This window comes from Staurois parvus, unplaced genomic scaffold (genome assembly GCF_062004578.1).
Source record: "Staurois parvus isolate SC_StPar_1 unplaced genomic scaffold, SC_StPar_1.0 ptg000821l, whole genome shotgun sequence".
In the NCBI taxonomy this organism is placed as follows: Eukaryota; Metazoa; Chordata; class Amphibia; order Anura; family Ranidae; genus Staurois; species Staurois parvus.
The window spans coordinates 40,563-60,255 of record NW_028318617.1 but is presented as its reverse complement, the minus strand read 5'-3'; the positions used below and the strand labels follow the sequence as shown (position 1 = coordinate 60,255).

Below are 19,693 nucleotides of genomic sequence, written 5' to 3'. Positions count from 1 at the left end.
AACATGAAAATCAGTCCGTATATGCAGTAAAACATGCTTGTTATAATGTGTGTTCCTTCCCATCAGCTCCCCGCCCCCTGCTTTTAAGAGCTGAGAGATGCTGTGTAAATTCTGCACTTTTGGATGGATGTAGTAGCAGATAAACAGGTACAACTTACCAGGTAGGAGGATTTTTTTTCATCTCTGCGTATCACCTGCATTCACTATATCGGTTTTCCCCGGAAACCCGCATTCACTATATCCGCTCTCCCCGGAACCCGCATTCACTATATCCGCTCTCCCCGGACCCTGCATTCACTATATCCGCTCTCCCCGGACCCTGCATTCACTATATCCGCTCTCCCCGGACCCTGCATTCACTATATTTGGTCTCCCCGGACCCTGCATTCACTATATCCGCTCTCCCCGGACCCTGCATTCCCTATATCTGCTCTCCCCGGACCCCGCATTCACTATATCTGCTCTCCCCGGACCCCGCATTCACTATATCCGTTCTCCCCGGACCCCGCATTCACTATATCCGCTCTCCCCGGACCCTGCATTCACTATATCCGCTCTCCCTGGACCCCCCGTTCACTATATCCGCTCTCCCCGGACCCCGCATTCACTGTATCCGCTCTCTCCGGACCCTGCATTCACTATATCCGCTCTCCCCGGACCCCACATTCACTATATCTGATCTCCCCGGACCCTGCATTCACTATATCCACTCTCCCTGGACCCTGCGTTCACTATATCTGTTCTCCCCGGACCCTGCGTTCACTATATCCGTTCTCCCTGGACCCTGCATTCACTATGTATGCTCTCCCCGGACCCTGCATTCACTATATCCGCTCTCCCTGGACCCCGCATTCACTATATCCGTTTTCCCCGGACCCCGCATTCACTGTATCCGTTTTCCCCAGAACCCGCATTCACTGTGTCCGCTCTCCCCGGACCCTGCATTCACTGTATCCGCTCTCCCCGGACCCCGCATTCACTGTATCCGCTCTCCCCGGACCCCGCATTCACTGTATCCGCTCTCCCCGGACCTCGCATTCACTGTATCTGCTCTCCCCGGACCCCACATTCACTATATCTGATCTCCCCGGACCCCGCATTCACTATATCCGCTTTCCCCGGACCCCAGCATTCACTATGATACCTAGAGCTCTGTAATAACAGCAGATGGATTGGGGACAGTAGTAGAAGGAGAGGATTAGAGAAGACAGGATCAAACAGCCTTTTTACACAATACAGAGGATTAACCCCTTAGGTCCCACAGTGAGTATAACAAGCATGCTTTACTGCATCTACAGACTGATTGTACTGTTGAGGGTTTAGTAACACTTTAATGCAGCCTCTTGAGAAGTCTTCCCGAATTAGACACCCGACTCCCTTTTGAGTTCAGCTTGCTCGCTGTAGACCTGGCGGAGTGGGAGGAGTCTGGATTTTCAGGCTCCATCAACTTCACATAAACGCAATAGCCTTTAAAATAGCTTGAATAGAGGATTTCATTATTCTGCCGGATTGCCCGTATAAGTGCCTGCGATATTTACAGCACAGAGCCCATTTTTACAGCGACATTTCTCTAATCAATAGCAACTTACAGGATTTTATGCACAGCGCAATAAAGCTTTTTTCTTTTTTTGTTTTTTTTTATATTCCAGCTGGACAGTTAATGGGAGATTTGTCTGCTGTGTATGGCAGGTGCTCTTTAACCGCACATTGACCACTCTCCGCAATTATTCTTCTCTAATATGACTCAATCTTCATATGCATCGCTTGATTCGGCTGTTACTGTTGTGTAAAGTGTTGTCTATTGACCAGCGGAATTCAATTTCCCAGCTCGCCGTAATGAGAGCGAGGTTTATCCAGCCAGCGCGGCGTGTACCTGCTGAATTATACATTATGAGGCAGCTGATATTGACCAGCTTTTCAGGAGGCTTCGCATTGTTCTAATCTTCTGTTCTGTCTTTTCTTCCAGCTCTGTCGGCTTGGCCAAGGCTGCTCTTGAAGCCATCGATGGATTCAACCTCTTTGGAAACCAGGCAAGATTACTCATTCTTCCCGTCTAGAGAAAAGTGTTGTTTTCATAGAAATACGAGAAGGAAACAAGTGACGGCAGAAAGTGAAGAAGGCTGCCGGCGTTCCGCCATAAGCTGGATACGTAATCTGCGAGCAAATACAGAAATACAATGTTCCTCAGTTTCAGAAAACATTGGAGCCTCACATATCAACGTGTTCTTACGGAGAAATGAACTTCTTTCCCTGCTTAGCATGGAGAACAAAACTCCACTTCTTGGTTAGAACACGTTGATGTATCCGGCATTAGGGCCCCTTTAACCCTTTGAGGACCAAGGGACGTATTTGTCCCATGTATTTTAATTGCGTGTATCATCTGATTAAGAACTTAAAACTTTTTTTTTTTTTTTTTTGGTTTGAGTCAAAATATTAGTTCTTATCAACAAACAACAAATGGATCTAGCTTTTTGCCAATTATTTCATGAAATGGTTCAGTTACAGCAACTGAAGTGTACGAACTTTAAAAATAAAAAAATTGATTCTTTTGGAGTTCCAAAATCTTACGGTCCTCAAAGGGTTAACCACCTGCCGTCCGGCCGTTGCATATAAATGGCCAGACGGTGGCAGTGCAGGGTCGGGTGGCCGTTTATAAACGGCTTCTCCACACCCTGCTTGTGCACGCTCCCTGGTGATCCGGTGCCGGCTGTGTCCTCTGGACACAGTGGAACACCGATCGTCGGACGGGACTACTGTGTGAGCTGTGATTGGTCACAGCTTGTCACATGGTACAAGGCTGTTGTGAATAGCCTTGTACCATGTGACCTCTGTGATCATTCACAGATTTCACACGTAGTAAGCAATGATCTCAGATGTGACATCTTGCTTACTACTCTTCATGTGATCACTGATTGGTCAATCAGTGATCACATGATCGGGACCTTGCACAGAGGACCCGTACGATGATCTGTGTTCCACTATGTTCGGAGGGAGCGCGCACAAGCAGGGGGCGGGGAGGCCGTTTATAAACAGCCACCCGCCCCTGCACTGCCACCGTCCGGCCGTTTATATACAACGACCAGACGGGAAGTGGTTAAAAAATTAGTTTAGGTCTGAAGATTACGCAAAACCCCCCAACATATGCGCTATATTGCCCCATGTATTGGTCGGCCTGCCTTTCCACGCACATGACCTGTAATGGCCCCCCAGTCTTAGTCCGTAGGGTTCAATATTGAGTTGGCCCCGCCCTTTCCACAAACATGACCTGTAATGGCCTCCCAGTCTTAGTTCGTAGGGTTCAATATTGAGTTGGCCCCGCCCTTTCCACGCACATGACCTTTAATGACCTCCCAGTCTTAGTCCGTAGGGATCAATATTGAGTTGGCCCCGCCCTTTGTAGCTATAACAGCTTCAACTCTTCTGGGAAGGCCGTCCACAAGGTTTAGGAGGGTGTCTATGGGAAGGTTGGACCATTCTTCCAGAAGCACATTTGTCAGGTCAGGCACTGATGTCGGGGGAGGAGGCCTGGCTCGCAGTCTCCGCTCTAATTCATCCCAAAGGTGTTCTATGGGGTTGAGGTCAGGACTCTGTGCAGGACAGTCAAGTTCCTCCACCCCAAACTGGCTCCTCCATGTTTTTATGGACCTTGCTTTGTGCACTGGTGAGCAGTCATGTTGGAACAGGAAGGGGCCATCCCCAAACTCTTCCCACAAAGTTGGGAGCATGAAATTGTCCAAAATGTCGGTGTTGGTAAGAGGAATAGCGCCCCATCATTGGTATCAGTAGGAGGAATAGTGTCCCATCATTGTTGTCAGTGGGAGGAATAGTGCCCCTTCAATAGTGTCAATGGGAGGAATAGTGTCCCATCATTGGTGTCAGTGGGAGGAATAGTGCCCCATATTTTGGTACAAGAGAAGGAATAGTGCCCCATCATTGGTGTCAGTGGCAGGAATAAATCCGCATCATTGGTGTCAGTAGGAGGAATAGTGCCCCATCATTGGTGTCAGTGGCAGGAATAAATCCGCATCATTGGTATCAGTAGGAGGAATAGTGCCCCATCATTGGTGTCAGTGGGAGGAATAGTGTCCCATCATTGGTGTCAGTAGAGAAATAGTGTCCCATCATTGGTGTCAGTTGAGGAATAGTGCCCCATCATTGGTGTCAGTGGGAGGAATAGTGCCCCATCATTGGTGTCAGTGGGAGGAATAGTGCCCCATCATTGGTATCAGTGGGAGGAATAGTGCCCCATCATTGGTGTCAGTGGGAGGAATAGTGCCCCATCATTGGTGTCAGTGGGAGGAATAGTGCCCCATCATTGGTGTCAGTGGGAGGAACAGTGCCCCATCACTGGTGTCAGTAGGAGGAATAGTGCCCCATCATTGGTGTGAGAGGAAGGAATAGTGCCCCATTGTTGGCGTCAGTTGGAGGAATTGTGCCCCTTCTTTGGTATTGGGGGAGGAATAGTGCCCCATCATTGGTATGAGAGGAAGGAATAGTGCCCCATTGTTGGTGTCAGTGGGAGGAATAGTGCCCCATCATTGGTGTCAGTGGGAGGAATAGTGCCCCATCATTGGTGTCAGTGGGAGGAATAGTGCCCCATCATTGGTATGAGAGGAAGGAATAGTGCCCCATTGTTGGCGTCAGTTGGAGGAATTGTGCCCCTTCTTTGGTATTGGGGGAGGAATAGTTCCCTATCAATTGGTTCAGTCGCAAAAACATTTCCCCGTCATTGATGTAAGTGGGGGGGGGGAGGGGAAATAGTGTCTCTTCATTAGTTTCAATGGGAGGAGTAGTCTTCCATTGTCGGTGTCATTGGCAGGAACTATGCCCCAAGGGGCCGGATAAAACCAAGCAAAGGGCCGCATTTGGAAACCACTGATCTAGATGATCGTATAAAATGCATATTTTGGATTCCCTGGAGAACACGAGCCAATTTGCACCAGACAACAGTCTATCCGTGCGCTCGCGTTTCCCACACTTAGCATGAGTGTCATGCGCTCAGTATGGATTTATTCGTCAGCTTGTAGCGTATCAGTGAACCCCCGTCTGTCCTGGGATTCACAATCAAACACTTATTGCTTTAAATCCAGCAGCATTTGGCCCTTTGAAGCTCTTCGCTGGCATCTGAGATAGAGAGAGCCCGATTCCTCCAGACGTGCGGGAATTTCAATTTTGCCTTTGAAAGCGACCCTACGCACGACTTGAACCATTCCCCATCCTCGCAGGGAATAACTTGGTGGGAGCCGGCTTTTATTTCAGTATTATTATCTGAATCTGAAAGGGGAAGAAAGAAAAACTTTCCGCTCAGTGTGACTCCGGGAAAAGCGAGCTGCTTGGTGGGGTTGCTTTTTTATCTTTTGGTTTTAATGGACTGTGTAAAAATCAGCGGAGTGTCCTTCCAGTGAATATTCCGACCCGCAAGACACAAGATCTGTGCCTGTTCTACGTTCCCTGAATAATGCAGAGAGTCGCCGTGTATCATCTTGTCTTTGTGGTCGCAGGACGCGGCGTGCTTTCTATGTGCCGAGCCTCAGCCAAAAAGCCTCCTTGATCAGTTATTATTTACAGATGCCGACACCGCTCTTCGCTTCCTAAAGGCATTTTCCACTTTATTCGGAGGGATTTACAACCTCCTGGAGCCTGACCTTAACTGATTCAATACCGGGCACCTCACCCCCTTCCTGCCCAGGACAATTTTCAGCTTTCAGCACTGTCTCACTTTGACTATTGCACGGTCATGCAACACTGTACCCTATATTTTTTTCACACAAATAGAGCTTTCTTTTGGTGCTAATTAAAGTGTTACTAAACCCAGGGCCCTGCTTTCACTATATCCGCTCTCCCCGGACCCTGCATTCACTATATCCGCTCTCCCCGGACCCTGCATTCATTATATCCGCTCTCCCTGGACCCTGCATTCACTATAACCGCTCGCCCCGGACCCTGCATTCACTATATCCGCTCTCCCCGGACCCCGCTTTCACTATATCCGCTCTCCCCGGACCCCGCATTCACTATATCCGCTCTCCCCAGACCCTGCATTCACTATATCCGCTCTCCCCGGACCCTGCATTCACTATATCCGCTCTCCCTGGGCCCTGCATTCACTATATCCGCTCTCCCCAGACCCTGCATTCACTATATCCGCTCTCCCCGGACCCTGCATTCACTATATCCGCTCTCCCTGGGCCCTGCATTCACTATATCTGCTCTCCCCAGACCCTGCATTCACTATATCTGATCTCCCCAGACCCCGCATTCACTATATCCGCTCTCCCCGGACCCTGCATTCACTATATCCGCTCTCCCCGGACCCTGCATTCACTATATCCGCTCTCCCTGGGCCCTGCATTCACTATATCTGCTCTCCCCAGACCCCGCATTCACTATATCCGCTCTCCCCGGACCCCGCATTCACTATATCCGCTCTCCCCGGACCCCGCATTCACTATATCCGCTCTCCCTGGACCCTGCATTCACTATATCTGATCTCCCCAGACCCCGCATTCACTATATCCGCTCTCCCCAGACCCTGCATTCACTATATCCGCTCTCCCCGGACCCTGCATTCACTATATCCGCTCTCTCCGGACCCCGCATTCACTATATCCGCTCTCCCTGGACCCCACATTCACTATATCTGTTCTCCCCAGACCCCGCATTTACTATATCTGCTCTCCCCGGACCCTGCATTCACTATATCCACTCTCCCCGGACCCTGCATTCACTATATCCGCTCTCCCCGGACCCTGCATTCACTATATCCACTCTCCCCGGACCCCACATTAACTATATCCGCTCTCCCTGGACCCTGGATTCACTATATCTGCTCTCCCCAGACCCCGCATTTACTATATCTGCTCTCCCCGGACCCTGCATTCACTATATCCGCTCTCCCCGGACCCTGCATTCACTATATCCACTCTCCCCGGACCCCACATTAACTATATCCGCTCTCCCTGGACCCTGGATTCACTATATCTGATCTCCCCAGACCCCGCATTCACTATATCCGCTCTCCCCAGACCCTGCATTCACTATATCCGCTCTCCCCGGACCCTGCATTCACTATATTTGCTCTCCCCAGACCCCGCATTTACTATATCCGCTCTCCCCGGACCCCGCATTCACTATATCCACTCTCCCCGGACCCTGCATTCACTATATCCGCTCTCCCCGGACCCTGCATTCACTATATCCGCTCTCCCCGGATCCTGCATTCACTATATCCGCTCTCCCCGGACCCCACATTCACTATATCCGCTCTCCCCAGACCCCGCATTCACTATATCCGGTCTTTCCGGACCCCGCATTCACTATATCCGGTCTCCCCGGACCCCACATTCACTATATCCGCTCTCTCCGGACCCGGCATTCACTATATCCGGTCTCCCCGGACCCCGCATTCACTATATCCGCTCTCCCCGGACCCGGCATTCACTATATCCGGTCTCCCCGGACCCCGCATTCACTATATCCGCTCTCCCCGGACCCGGCATTCACTATATCCGCTCTCCCCGAACCCCACATTTACTATAACTGCTCTCCCCAGATCCCGCATTCACTATATCCGCTCTCCCCAGACCAGCCATCCACATCCACTTTCTGAGTTTAGTTTTGAACTTTCCCCAGTCATGTTCCCGTGTTCGTGATTTTGGTTTTATGTTGAAATTACTGCCCTACTGAACCCAAATTTTGAGTTGTTCCCAGTAGAGAAATAGGGGGAAATCTTCCAATGAGGCGTTCACTAGTTCTGGTGACCTTGGGGGTCCGCAAGGATTTCCCTTAAAATTGCAGGGATTTCCACTCACTTCCTCTTTGGCTGTGGGACATCTCCACAACAGGATACAGATTGCAAAGAAGTTACAAGACTGCTATATACTGCTGATGAGAAAAGCAGTTTATATTTACTAAAATAATTGCATTTCCATGTTCTGTGTACTGTGGGAGACCAGATATAGTGAATGCGGGGTCCGGGGAGACCAGATATAGTGAATGCGGGGTCCGGGGAGAGCGGATATAGTGAATGCGGGGTCCGGGGAGACCAGATATAGTGAATGCAAGGTACGGGGAGAGCGGATATAGTGAATGCGGGGTCCAGGGAGAGCGGATTTAGTGAATGCAAGGTACGGGGAGAGCGGATATAGTGAATGCGGGGTCCGGGGAGAGCGGATATAGTGAATGCGGGGTCCGGGGAGAGAGGATATAGTGAATGCGGGGTCCGGGGAGAGCGGATATAGTGAATGCGGGGTCCGGGGAGAGCGGATATAGTGAATGCGGGGTCCGGGGAGAGCGGATATAGTGAATGCGGGGTCCGGGGAGAGCGGATATAGTGAATGCGGGGTCCGGGGAGAGCGGATATAGTGAATGCGGGGTCCGGGGAGAGCGGATATAGTGAATGCAGGGGTCCGGGGAGAGTGGATATAGTGAATGCGGGGTCCGGGGAGAGCGGATATAGTGAATGCGGGGTCCGGGGAGAGCGGATATAGTGAATGCGGGGTCCGGGGAGAGCGGATACAGTGAATGCGGGGTCCGGGGAGAGCGGATACAGTGAATGCGGGGTCCGGGGAGAGCGGATACAGTGAATGCGGGGTCCGGGGAGAGCGGATACAGTGAATGCGGGGTCCGGGGAGAGCGGATACAGTGAATGCGGGGTCCGGGGAGAGCGGATATAGTGAATGCGGGGTCCGGGGAGAGCGGATATAGTGAATGCGGGGTCCGGGGAGAGCGGATATAGTGAATGCGGGGTCCGGGGAGAGCGGATATAGTGAATGCGGGGTCCGGGGAGAGCGGATATAGTGAATGCGGGGTCCGGGGAGAGCGGATATAGTGAATGCGGGGTCCGGGGAGAGCGGATATAGTGAATGCGGGGTCCGGGGAGAGCGGATATAGTGAATGCGGGGTCCGGGGAGAGCGGATATAGTGAATGCGGGGTCCGGGGAGAGCGGATATAGTGAATGCGGGGTCCGGGGAGAGCGGATATAGTGAATGCGGGGTTCGGGGAGAGCGGAAATAGTGAATGCGGGGTCCGGGGAGAGCGGATATAGTGAATGCGGGGTCCGGGGAGAGCGGATATAGTGAATGCTGGGTCCGGGGAGAGAGGATATAGTGAATGCTGGGTCCGGAGAGAGAGGATATAGTGAATGCGGGGTCCGGGGAGAGCGGATATAGTGAATGCGGGGTCAGGGGAGAGCGGATATAGTGAATGCTGGGTCCGGGGAGAGTGGATATAGTGAATGCAGGGTCCGGGGTTTAGAAACACTTTAGTTCACTTTCTTTGCAGGAAGGAATGCAGGTTCTACATGATGGTTATTCGATGTACAAATCTGTCTTCCTAAATCTCTCCAGACTGTGTAACAGATTGGAGTGACTCTAAACAATTCTATGTATAGCTTCCATATGAGGATTATGATGATTAACAGACCAAATGATACTAAAACCTTCACCGTAGATTAGCATACACACATCACAGCTTAGAACCACCTTATACCCAGAATTTACTTTTTTCCGTCTGAAGCCCAGAAATGTAGATTCTCACATCTGGGGGCAAATCTTTAAACCGTCTTTCCCTGTAAGTAGTGATTAGCACAGGACTTGTCATATAGATATATCCTCCAATGTGATCCTTCGGCCCGAGCCAAGCATTACACGGGATCAGCGGTGATATAATATGGTGGACTTCATCCAAAAAGCTCCTTAGCAGAAGATTTGGCATAACAGCTTTGGGGATGTATAAATCCCCCCGCGATAGATCTCGGGATCAAGACTTTATGTACTGTATGTGTTCCTTAATCTGTATATGATTTTACCTTCTTGAGACATCGGTTGTATGTTGTACTTTGCCCGTTAAATCAGAGGTTCGCATTACAGCAAGAAGAAAAACTGACAAATACCTCTTTTCCTGGCAGCCCCCCCCCCCCCCCCCCCCCACACACACCTCCCTGTGCTCTTGATGGAGTATATTGTGATTTAAAGTGGTTGTAAACCTCAGACATGAAATGGGAACAAAGCATATCCCTCTATAGCGTGTACTTGTCTCAATCCAGAGCACTAAGTGTCATTTCTGTGTGCTGCCTTCTTCCTCTGCTGTCAGCATGAATCACTTCTGACAAGTTTTCCTGACACCAAGAGAAAATATGTGACAGAGCCCCAGCACACAGCCTGTGGTTGCCAGCCTCAGCTCTGTTCCTGTGCGCTGTGTGAAGGTGGTGTGTTCCTTCCCATCAGCTCCCCCCCTGCTTTTAAGACACCAAGAGAAAAATTGTGACAGCCCCAGCACGCAGCCTGTGATTGCCAGCCTCAGCTCTGCTCCTGTATGCTGTGTGAAGGGGGCGTGTTCCTTCCCATCAGCTCTCCCCCCCTGCTTTTATGACACTAAGAGAACAAAATGTGACAGAGCCCCAGCACACAGCCTGTGATTGCCAGCCTCAGCTCTGCTCCTGTACGCTGTGTGAAGGGAGCGTGTTCCTTCCCATCGGCTCCCCCGCCCCCTGCTTTTAAGACACCAAGAGAAACAATGTGACAGAGCCCCAGCACACAGCCTGTGATTGCCAGCCTCCGCTCTGCTCCTGTACGCTGTGTGAAGGGGATGTGTTCCTTCCCATCAGCTCCCCGCCCCCTGCTTTTAAGACACCAAGAGAAACAATGTGACAGAGCCCCAGCACACAGCCTATTATTGCCAGCCTCAGCTCTGTTTCTGTGCACTGTGTGAAGGGGGTGCGTTCCTTCCCATCAGCTCCCCGCCCCCTGCTTTTAAGAGCTGAGAGATGCTGTGTAAATTCTGCACTTTGAATGGATGTAGGGGACAGACAGGTGCAGATAAACAGGTACAACGTATGTAGGAGGATTTGTTTCATCTCTGCATATCATTTGAGGCCGGTCACTTCCCTGTATTTTATTGTTTACAACCACTTTAAAGTTTATCTCCAGGAAAAAAACTTTCTTTTTTTGATATTGAGGGAATGTAAACTTTTCATCTGTGTCCCCATTAAGGAGAGTCCCCCCGCTATTTGTACTGGTGACCATTATCATCAACAAAGGAATTAAAAGAAAATCCAACACTTTTGTGCTGTCTCCAGAAAAGGAAGTGCGGGGAAATCCTGTAGTTGGGGTACTTTTGGTAACTGCTGTCTATGAAGGGGGATTCCCCGATTCCCCTCACTTTGGGGGAATTCCCTCTAACATCCAGTTGGATCACTGGAATGGGAGGAAAAAAAGACATTTCCCCAATGGCAAAAAGACACACACATACATACACACACACACATACACACACACACGCACACACATACACGCACACACATACACGCACACGCACACACATACATACATACACATACACACACACACACACATACACACATACACACACACACACACACATACACACACATACACACATACACACACACACACACACACACACACATACACACGCACATACACACATACACACACGCACACACACACACACATACATACACGCACACACGCACACACATACACACACACATCACTTGACAGGTTTTAACCCTTCCCTACTATATAACAAACAACAAAATGTCTTGCTTTGCATACTCTTTGAAGTGTTCCTAAACCCCCAACAGTACAATCAGTCTGTAGATGCAGTAAAGCATGCTTGTTATACTCACTGTGGAACCTAAGGGGTTAATCCTCTGCATTGTGTAAAAAGGCTGTTTGATCCTGTCTTCTCTGATCCTCTCCTTCTACTGTCCCCCAATCCATCTGCTGACTGAACAGAGTCTTGAAGCTGCACATGCTCAGTTTGGTGTGTATTGCTAGAGAGGTGTTTTTGGGGGGGAGAGTGCATGTGATCAGCACAGGGCCAGTCAGCACTGTCCAGACAGAGGGTCAGGGTTAATGCAGCTTCATAGGACAGTGAGAGGAGAATGAAAACTCCTCCTACAAGATTAACTAATACTCTGCTGGACACTGACAGAAGTCACTAGACTGCTATATACTGCTGTTGAGAAATGTTTTTTAGCAGTTTGCATTTACTAAAATAATTGGATTACCATGTTCTGTGTACTGTGGGAGATCGGATATGCTGGGTCCAAGGAGAGCGGATATAGTGAATGCAGGGTCCGGGGAGAGCGGATATAGTGAATGTGGGGTCCGGGGAGAGCAGATATAGTGAATGCGGGGTCCGGGGAGAGCGGATATAGTGAATGCGGGGTCCGGGGAGAGCAGATATAGTGAATGCAGGGTCCGGGGAGAGCGGATATAGTGAATGCGGGGTCCGGGGAGACCAGATATAGTGAATGCAGGGTCCGGGGAGAGCGGTATAGTGAATGCGGGGTCCGGGGAGAGCGATATAGTGAATGCGGGGTCCGGGCAGAGCGGATACAGTGAATGCGGGGTCCGGGGAGAGCAGATATAGTGAATGCAGGGTCCGGGGAGACCAGATATAGTAAATGCGGGGTCCGGGGAGAGCGGATATAGTGAATGCAGGGTCCGGGGAGACCAGATATAGTGAATGCGGGGTCCGGGGAGAGCAGATATAGTGAATGCGGGGTCCGAGGAGAGTGGATATAGTGAATGCAGGGTTCGGGGAGACCAGATATAGTGAATGCAGGGTCCGGGGAGAGCGGATATAGTGAATGCAGGATCCGGGGAGAGCGGATATAGTGAATGCGGGGTCCGGGGAGAGCGGATATAGTGAATGCAGGGTCCGGGGAGACCAGATATAGTGAATGCGGGGTCCGGGGAGACCGGATATAGTGAATGCGGGGTCCGGGGAGAGCTCAGACCTGGTGATTGCCCCCTTGGGTCATTTAGAAGTTGGACTTGGTGTTAAGTAGCACATTATAGAGGTTTTATGCTTTGAACTCAAAAAGAGCTAAATAGGAATCGGGGACAAGGAGGATTTGGTTCCAGAAGATGGACAGTCTCTCCAAATGAGCAGCAGTTGGGAGCCATGTGATGGCTGCTCCATCGGTCAGAAGTCCATGGCGATCTTGTAAATGATGTTTAGAATGCCGCCTCCTAATGCTTGCGGAAGCATACCCAGATTAACGCGTTTCATTTGTTATCATGTCAGCAAAAGCGAATCGAATCTTAAATATTGATCCCGCCTCCACAGTGGCCGGAAGCTACTGGCTGAGTGGCGTTTGTTAATTGACTTTTTGTACGAGCTGAGAGATAATTGTGTCGATTTTCTTCTTGTGTCTGCAGGGCTGCTCGTGGTCTGTTATATTTGTGGATCTCGATGCACACAACCGGAACAGGCAGACTCTCTGCTCTCTGCTGCCAAGAGAATCTCGATCTCATGTAAGTCCTCAAAGTTGATGTCAGACGGCATACATATGGCAACCGTTGATGACTAAATGGGTCACAGACAACTCACACCTTTTTAAGATTTCAATTACAGAGTCACTTTCAACCCCGAGTAGTGGTAGAGCAGGGGTATGAGTATTTAGTCCCTGTTTGCAACAGATGATTCAGTTTTCTTTCCTGCAACCAACCTTTCCTGATCTTGGGTGCAATGTGAAAAATAATAATAAATGCACATTTGTTTCCTACTAAATAGTTTGCATTTATTTAATTTTCTCAAAGGTGAACGTAGTCTTTAACCACTTCCAGTCCGGACACTTTCACCCCCTTCCAGTTCGGACACTTTCACCCCCTTCCAGTCCAGACACTTTCCCCCCCTTCCAGTCCGGACACTTTCCCCCCCTTCCTGTCCGGACACTTTCCCCCCCTTCCTGTTCGGACACTTTCCCCCCCTTCCTGTCCGGACACTTTCCCCCCCTTCCAGTCCGGACACTTTCACCCCCTTCCAGTCCGGACACTTTCACCCCCTTCCAGTCCGGACACTTTCCCCCCCTTCCAGTCCGGACACTTTCCCCCCCTTCCTGTCCGGACACTTTCCCCCCCTTCCGGTCCGGACACTTTCCCCCCCTTCCGGTCCGGACACTTTCCCCCCCTTCCGGTCCGGACACTTTCCCCCCCTTCCGGTCCGGACACTTTCCCCCCCTTCCGGTCCGGACACTTTCCCCCCCTTCCGGTCCGGACACTTTCCCCCCCTTCCGGTCCGGACACTTTCACCCCCTTCCGGTCCGGACACTTTCACCCCCTTCCGGTCCGGACACTTTCACCCCCTTCCGGTCCGGACACTTTCACCCCCTTCCGGTCCGGACACTTTCACCCCCTTCCGGTCCGGACACTTTCACCCCCTTCCGGTCCGGACACTTTCACCCCCTTCCGGTCCGGACACTTTCACCCCCTTCCGGTCCGGACACTTTCACCCCCTTCCGGTCCGGACACTTTCACCCCCTTCCGGTCCGGACACTTTCACCCCCTTCCGGTCCGGACACTTTCACCCCCTTCCGGTCCGGACACTTTCACCCCCTTCCGGTCCGGACACTTTCCCCCCGTTCCGGTCCGGACACTTTCCCCCCGTTCCAGTCCGGACACTTTCCCCCGTTCCAGTCCGGACACTTTCCCCCCCTTCCAGTCCGGACACTTTCCCCCCCTTCCAGTCCGGACACTTTCCCCCCCTTCCAGTCCGGACACTTTCCCCCCCTTCCAGTCCGGACACTTTCCCCCCCTTCCAGTCCGGACACTTTCACCCCCTTCCAGTCCGGACACTTTCACCCCCTTCCAGTCCGGACACTTTCACCCCCTTCCAGTCCGGACACTTCCCCCCCCCCCCCCCCTTCCAGTCCGGACACTTCCCCCCCCCCCCCCTTCCAGTCCGGACACTTCCCCCCCCCCCCCTTCCAGTCCGGACACTTTCACCCCCTTCCCTGTCCAGGCCAATTTTCAGCTTTCAGCGCTATCACACTTTGAATGACAATTGCGCAGTCATGCAACATTGTACCCATATGAATTTTTTAGCATTTTTTTTCAGACAGATAAAACTTTATTTTGGTGGTATTTATTCACCACTGGGATTTAAAATTTTTTTTTGCTATATAAATGAAAAAGTCCAAAAATTTTGAAAAGTTTTTTTCTTATAAACTTTTGCAAATAAATAATCTTTCTTCATAAATCTTGGCCAACATTTATTCAATTATCTTTTTAGTAAAAAAAATAACCCAAATTAGTTTATAACCAAACATTATAATATTTCTACCTTTTTTTTTTATTTTTTATTTTTATTTTTTTCTACATTTTAATTTCTTTTTTTATATTATTTATGTTTTGTTTTTTGTTTTTCATATTGTCACCCTAGTAGTACAGTGTCACCATAGTGACACCTGTACTACTTGTGGGGGGGTGATGAAGATTTTTTTCTTTTTTTTTTTTTACACTGATTGCTTTTACACCCATAAAGGCTGTAAGAGCAATCATTTCTCTCTGGCTGCATTCTTGCAGCCATTGAAAAATACTGTGTGAGCTGTGATTGGTCACAGCTTGTCACATGGTACAATGCTGTTGTGAATAGCCTTTTACCATGTGATCTCCGTGATCATTCACAGAATTCACACATAGTAGCACAGTGGCTAAATGGTTAGCACTTCCGCCTGGCAGTACTAGGGTCGTTGGTTCGAATCCCAGCCACAGCACCACCTGCCTGGAGTTTGCATGTTCTCCCTGTGCCTGCGTGGGTTTCCTCCCACACTCCAAAAGACATGCTGGTTGGTTAATTGGCTCCTGTCTGAATTGTCCCTAGTATTTGTATGTATGAATGTAAGTTAGGGACCTTAGATTGTACACCCCTTGAGGGTTAGGGACCTTAGATTGTACACCCCTTGCGGGTTAGGGACTGATGTGAATGTACAATATATATGTAAAGCGCTGCGTAAATTGACGGCGCTATAGAAGTACCTGAAATAAAAATGAAAAATATAGTAAGCAATGATGTCAGAAGTGACATCATTGCTTACTACTCTTCATGTGATCACTGATTGGCCAATCGGTGATCACATGATTGGGACCTCACACAGAGGTCCCGTACAACGATCAGTGTTCCGCTGTGTCCTCTGGGAAACAGCAGGCACCAGATCGTGGTGCTGCTCACTCCCAGGGAGCGCTCACAAGCAGGGAGCAAAGAGGACATTTATAAACGGCCACATGCCCCTGCACTGCTCCCATCTGGCCATTTATATACATGGGCCGGACGGGAAGTGGTTAAATATAGTCATCGCTGGAGAGTTTATTGCAGCCTTCCTCAACCTTTTTCACACAGAGGAACACTTGAAGTAACTTTTTGGTCTTGTGGAACCCCTGCTAGAAATGACCATATATACATCTCGTGATACATTAGTTTGAAGGTCAGTGGGAAGAATGTTCCTTACACTTGTGGTCATTGGGAAGAATGTTCCTTACACTTGTGGTCATTGGGAAGAATCCTCCTTACACTTGTGGTCATTGGGAAGAATCCTCCTTACACTTGTGGTCATTGGGAAGAATGTTCCTTACACTTGTGGTCATTGGGAAGATTCCTCCTTACACTTGTGGTCATTGGGAAGAATCCTCCTTACACTTGTGGTCATTGGGAAGAATCCTCATTACACTTGTGGTCAATGGGAAGAATCCTCCTTACACTTGTGGTCATTGGGAAGAATCCTCATTACACTTGTGGTCATTGGGAAGAATCCTCCTTACACTTGTGGTCATTGGGAAGAATCCTCTTTACACTTGTGGTCATTGGGAAGAATCCTCCTTACACTTGTGGTCATTGGGAAGAATCCTCCTTACACTTGTGGTCATTGGGAAGAATCCTCCTTACACTTGTGGTCATTGGGAAGAATCCTCATTACACTTGTGGTCATTGGGAAGAATCCTCCTTACACTTGTGGTCATTGGGAAGAATCCTCCTTACACTTGTGGTCATTGGGAAGATTCCTCCTTACACTTGTGGTCATTGGGAAGATTCCTCCTTACACTTGTGGTCATTGGGAAGCATTCCCTCCCTACAGATAACTAAAAAGATCAATGGTGTCAGTGGGAACTTATCTGAGATGTAGAAAATTGCTCCTTGCTCAAGGAACCCCTGGCAACCTCTGGAGGAACCCTATGGAACCCTGATTGGGAAACCCTGGTGTATTGTAAAGGTACATGATTTCTAATTACAGGTTATGCCAACTCGTCTATTACCTCCCATTATTAGGTTTTCTTTCACTGCAATATCATTTCTAAGCTTCATGTGAGTTAAAGTGCACTTGTGTTACACCATGACGTTTTGGTTCTTCAACTTATTATCGGTTGATTCATTCCAGCTTTACTGGAAACATGAACGCTGTAACAGAACCAACCCAGACTGCACTGGGGTACTTCCATTAGAATACCGCTTCCCCTTTCGAACACCGATAATAGACACCACAGCCGACCAAACAAGACTAGACGACACCAGACTTGAAGTAATCATGAAAGTAGACTAGTTTATTTTAACACAGATACAAGATATATACACTCGGGACAGTCCCCCCTCCCTGCATAATGACACAGGGCGGGGTAATCTACATTTAGTAACGAGATACACAGGTATTCATACTCACACCAGCAGACAGTCCCATCAGGAGGGAGGGCTGCTGGAGACAACCCCCCCCCCCCCCCAAGCTAATACACATAAAGACATACATTCCTTAATAGTTTGCTCCCAAGCAAGACAAACAATAGAACAATGGGATGCAATCACATGACATTAAACAATCCACAACCCCCCACCCCACCTATCTCCTAGACATGTCTACACAATATTAGAACAGATCACCCTGTACCCCTAACAGGCACAGGGTGACTTGCTCATAAGAGGGATATGGGGAGCTGAGACAGGGTCTCCCCACCTCTCCAAAGTGAGCTGTGTTCCATGGGCCCCCCACCCAAAGTGACTCCTGTCACAAACGCCTTTTTGTTTTTTGGCTTTTTTTTTCCTGCATGTCGCACCTCACTACAATCTTTGCATCATCGTTTTAAGCTGATGTTAATTGTTTCTATCCCCCCATCTCTCTTTATCCTCAGAACACGGATGCTGCACTCTTGACATGTATAAGTTACCCGGCATTTGCCGTGGATGACGACACTTTGTTTCATCAAACCATGGACAAGATTGTTCGCAAACTGAAGGGGAAATACGGCTTCAAACGTTTCCTTCGAGATGGATATAGGACCGCGCTGGAGGATGAGAACAGGCGATACTACAAACCAGCAGAAATAAAGGTACCAGTCCACTTCCCACTTTGCGTGAGACAGCTACTTAAAGAGGACCTGCCAGTTTTGGAATATTGTGCCCAAAAATCAGGATAATGCAACTTCTACGATTTTCTTTTGTATATTTAGCAAAAATGTACCCTTCCTGTGACAGGAGTGTCACAGGAGGGGTACATGAAAGGGATATGGAGGGAGGACTGAGAGACATGGAGGGGTACATGAGAGGGATATGGAGGGAGGACTGAGAGACATGGAGGAGGGCTGAGAGACATGGAGGGGTACATGAGAGGGATATGGAGGAGGGCTGAGAGACATGGAGGGGTACATGAGAGGGATATGGAGGGAGGACTGAGAGACATGGAGGAGGGCTGAGAGACATGGAGGAGGGCTAAGAAACATGGCAGAGGGCTGAGAGACATGGAGGGGTACATGAGAGGGATATGGAGGGAGGACTGAGAGACATGGAGGAGGGCTGAGAGACATGGAGGGAGGACTGAGAGACATGGAGGGAGGACTGAGAGACTTGGAGGGGGACTGAGAGACTTGGAGGAGGACTGAGAGACTTGGAGGGGGACTGAGAGACATGGAGGAGGGCTGAGAGACATGGAGGAGGGCTGAGAGACATGGAGGAGGGCTGAGAGACATGGAGGAGGGCTGAGAGACATGGAGGAGGGCTGAGAGACATGGAGGAGGGCTGAGAGACATGGAGGAGGGCTGAGAGACATGGAGGAGGGCTGAGAGACATGGAGGAGGGCTGAGAGACATGGAGGAGGGCTGAGAGACATGGAGGAGGGCTGAGAGACATGGAGGAGGGCTGAGAGACATGGCAGAGGGCTGAGAGACATGGAGGGGTACATGAGAGGGATATAGAGGGAGGACTGAGAGACATGGAGGAGGGCTGAGAGACATGGAATGGTACATGAGAGGGATATGGAGGGAGGACTGAGAGACTTGGAGGGGGACTGAGAGACTTGGAGGGGGACTGAGAGACTTGGAGGGGGACTGAGAGACTTGGAGGGGGACTGAGAGACTTGGAGGGGGACTGAGAGACTTGGAGGGGGACTGAGAGACTTGGAGGGGGACTGAGAGACTTGGAGGGGGACTGAGAGACTTGGAGGGGGACTGAGAGACTTGGAGGAGGACTGAGAGACTTGGAGGAGGACTGAGAGACATTGAAGGGTACATGAGAGGGATTTGGAGGGAGGACTTAAGAGACATGGAATGCACAAATTGATCTCAGAAGCCTTTGGGTAGCTGGTTAATAGACTTTCATGTCAAATGATGTATATTTGAACATACATCAAATTCATGTATAGGATGTTTCAGGCATTCAGCTCCTTTGAAAAAAGTGAAGGCAAACTATGCATTAAATCCAGTGAGGTGCATGACACCTCCTGGACTTAGCTCTATTATTTACATCTGACAGCTTTATAGTACTCCTGGATACAGCTATCGCTGTATTTCCAGGAGCCCAACGCTGATCCTTCTGAGCTATGCGTCTTAAACAGGAGAGTCGCTGCAGCTGCTATGCCAACCCTTCCTCTCCCCTCCTCCTGCCCATTCAAGGAAGCCTTGG

General features: G+C 49.7%; 1 protein-coding gene across 1 annotated transcript in view; it reads left to right on the top strand.

The window, feature by feature from the left end:
• LOC149443946 (phosphorylase b kinase regulatory subunit beta-like) overlaps window positions 1–19,693 on the top strand; it is a gene marked incomplete at its 3' end in the record, with an annotated part of 249,711 nt that overhangs the window by 192,348 nt on the left and 37,670 nt on the right. The window contains exons 8-10 of the mRNA XM_089655130.1: window positions 1,967–2,030; window positions 13,195–13,290; window positions 17,929–18,126. Of these exons, the coding sequence (XP_089511256.1) occupies window positions 1,967–2,030; window positions 13,195–13,290; window positions 17,929–18,126 (358 nt within the window). The remainder of the gene's footprint in view (window positions 1–1,966; window positions 2,031–13,194; window positions 13,291–17,928; window positions 18,127–19,693) is intronic.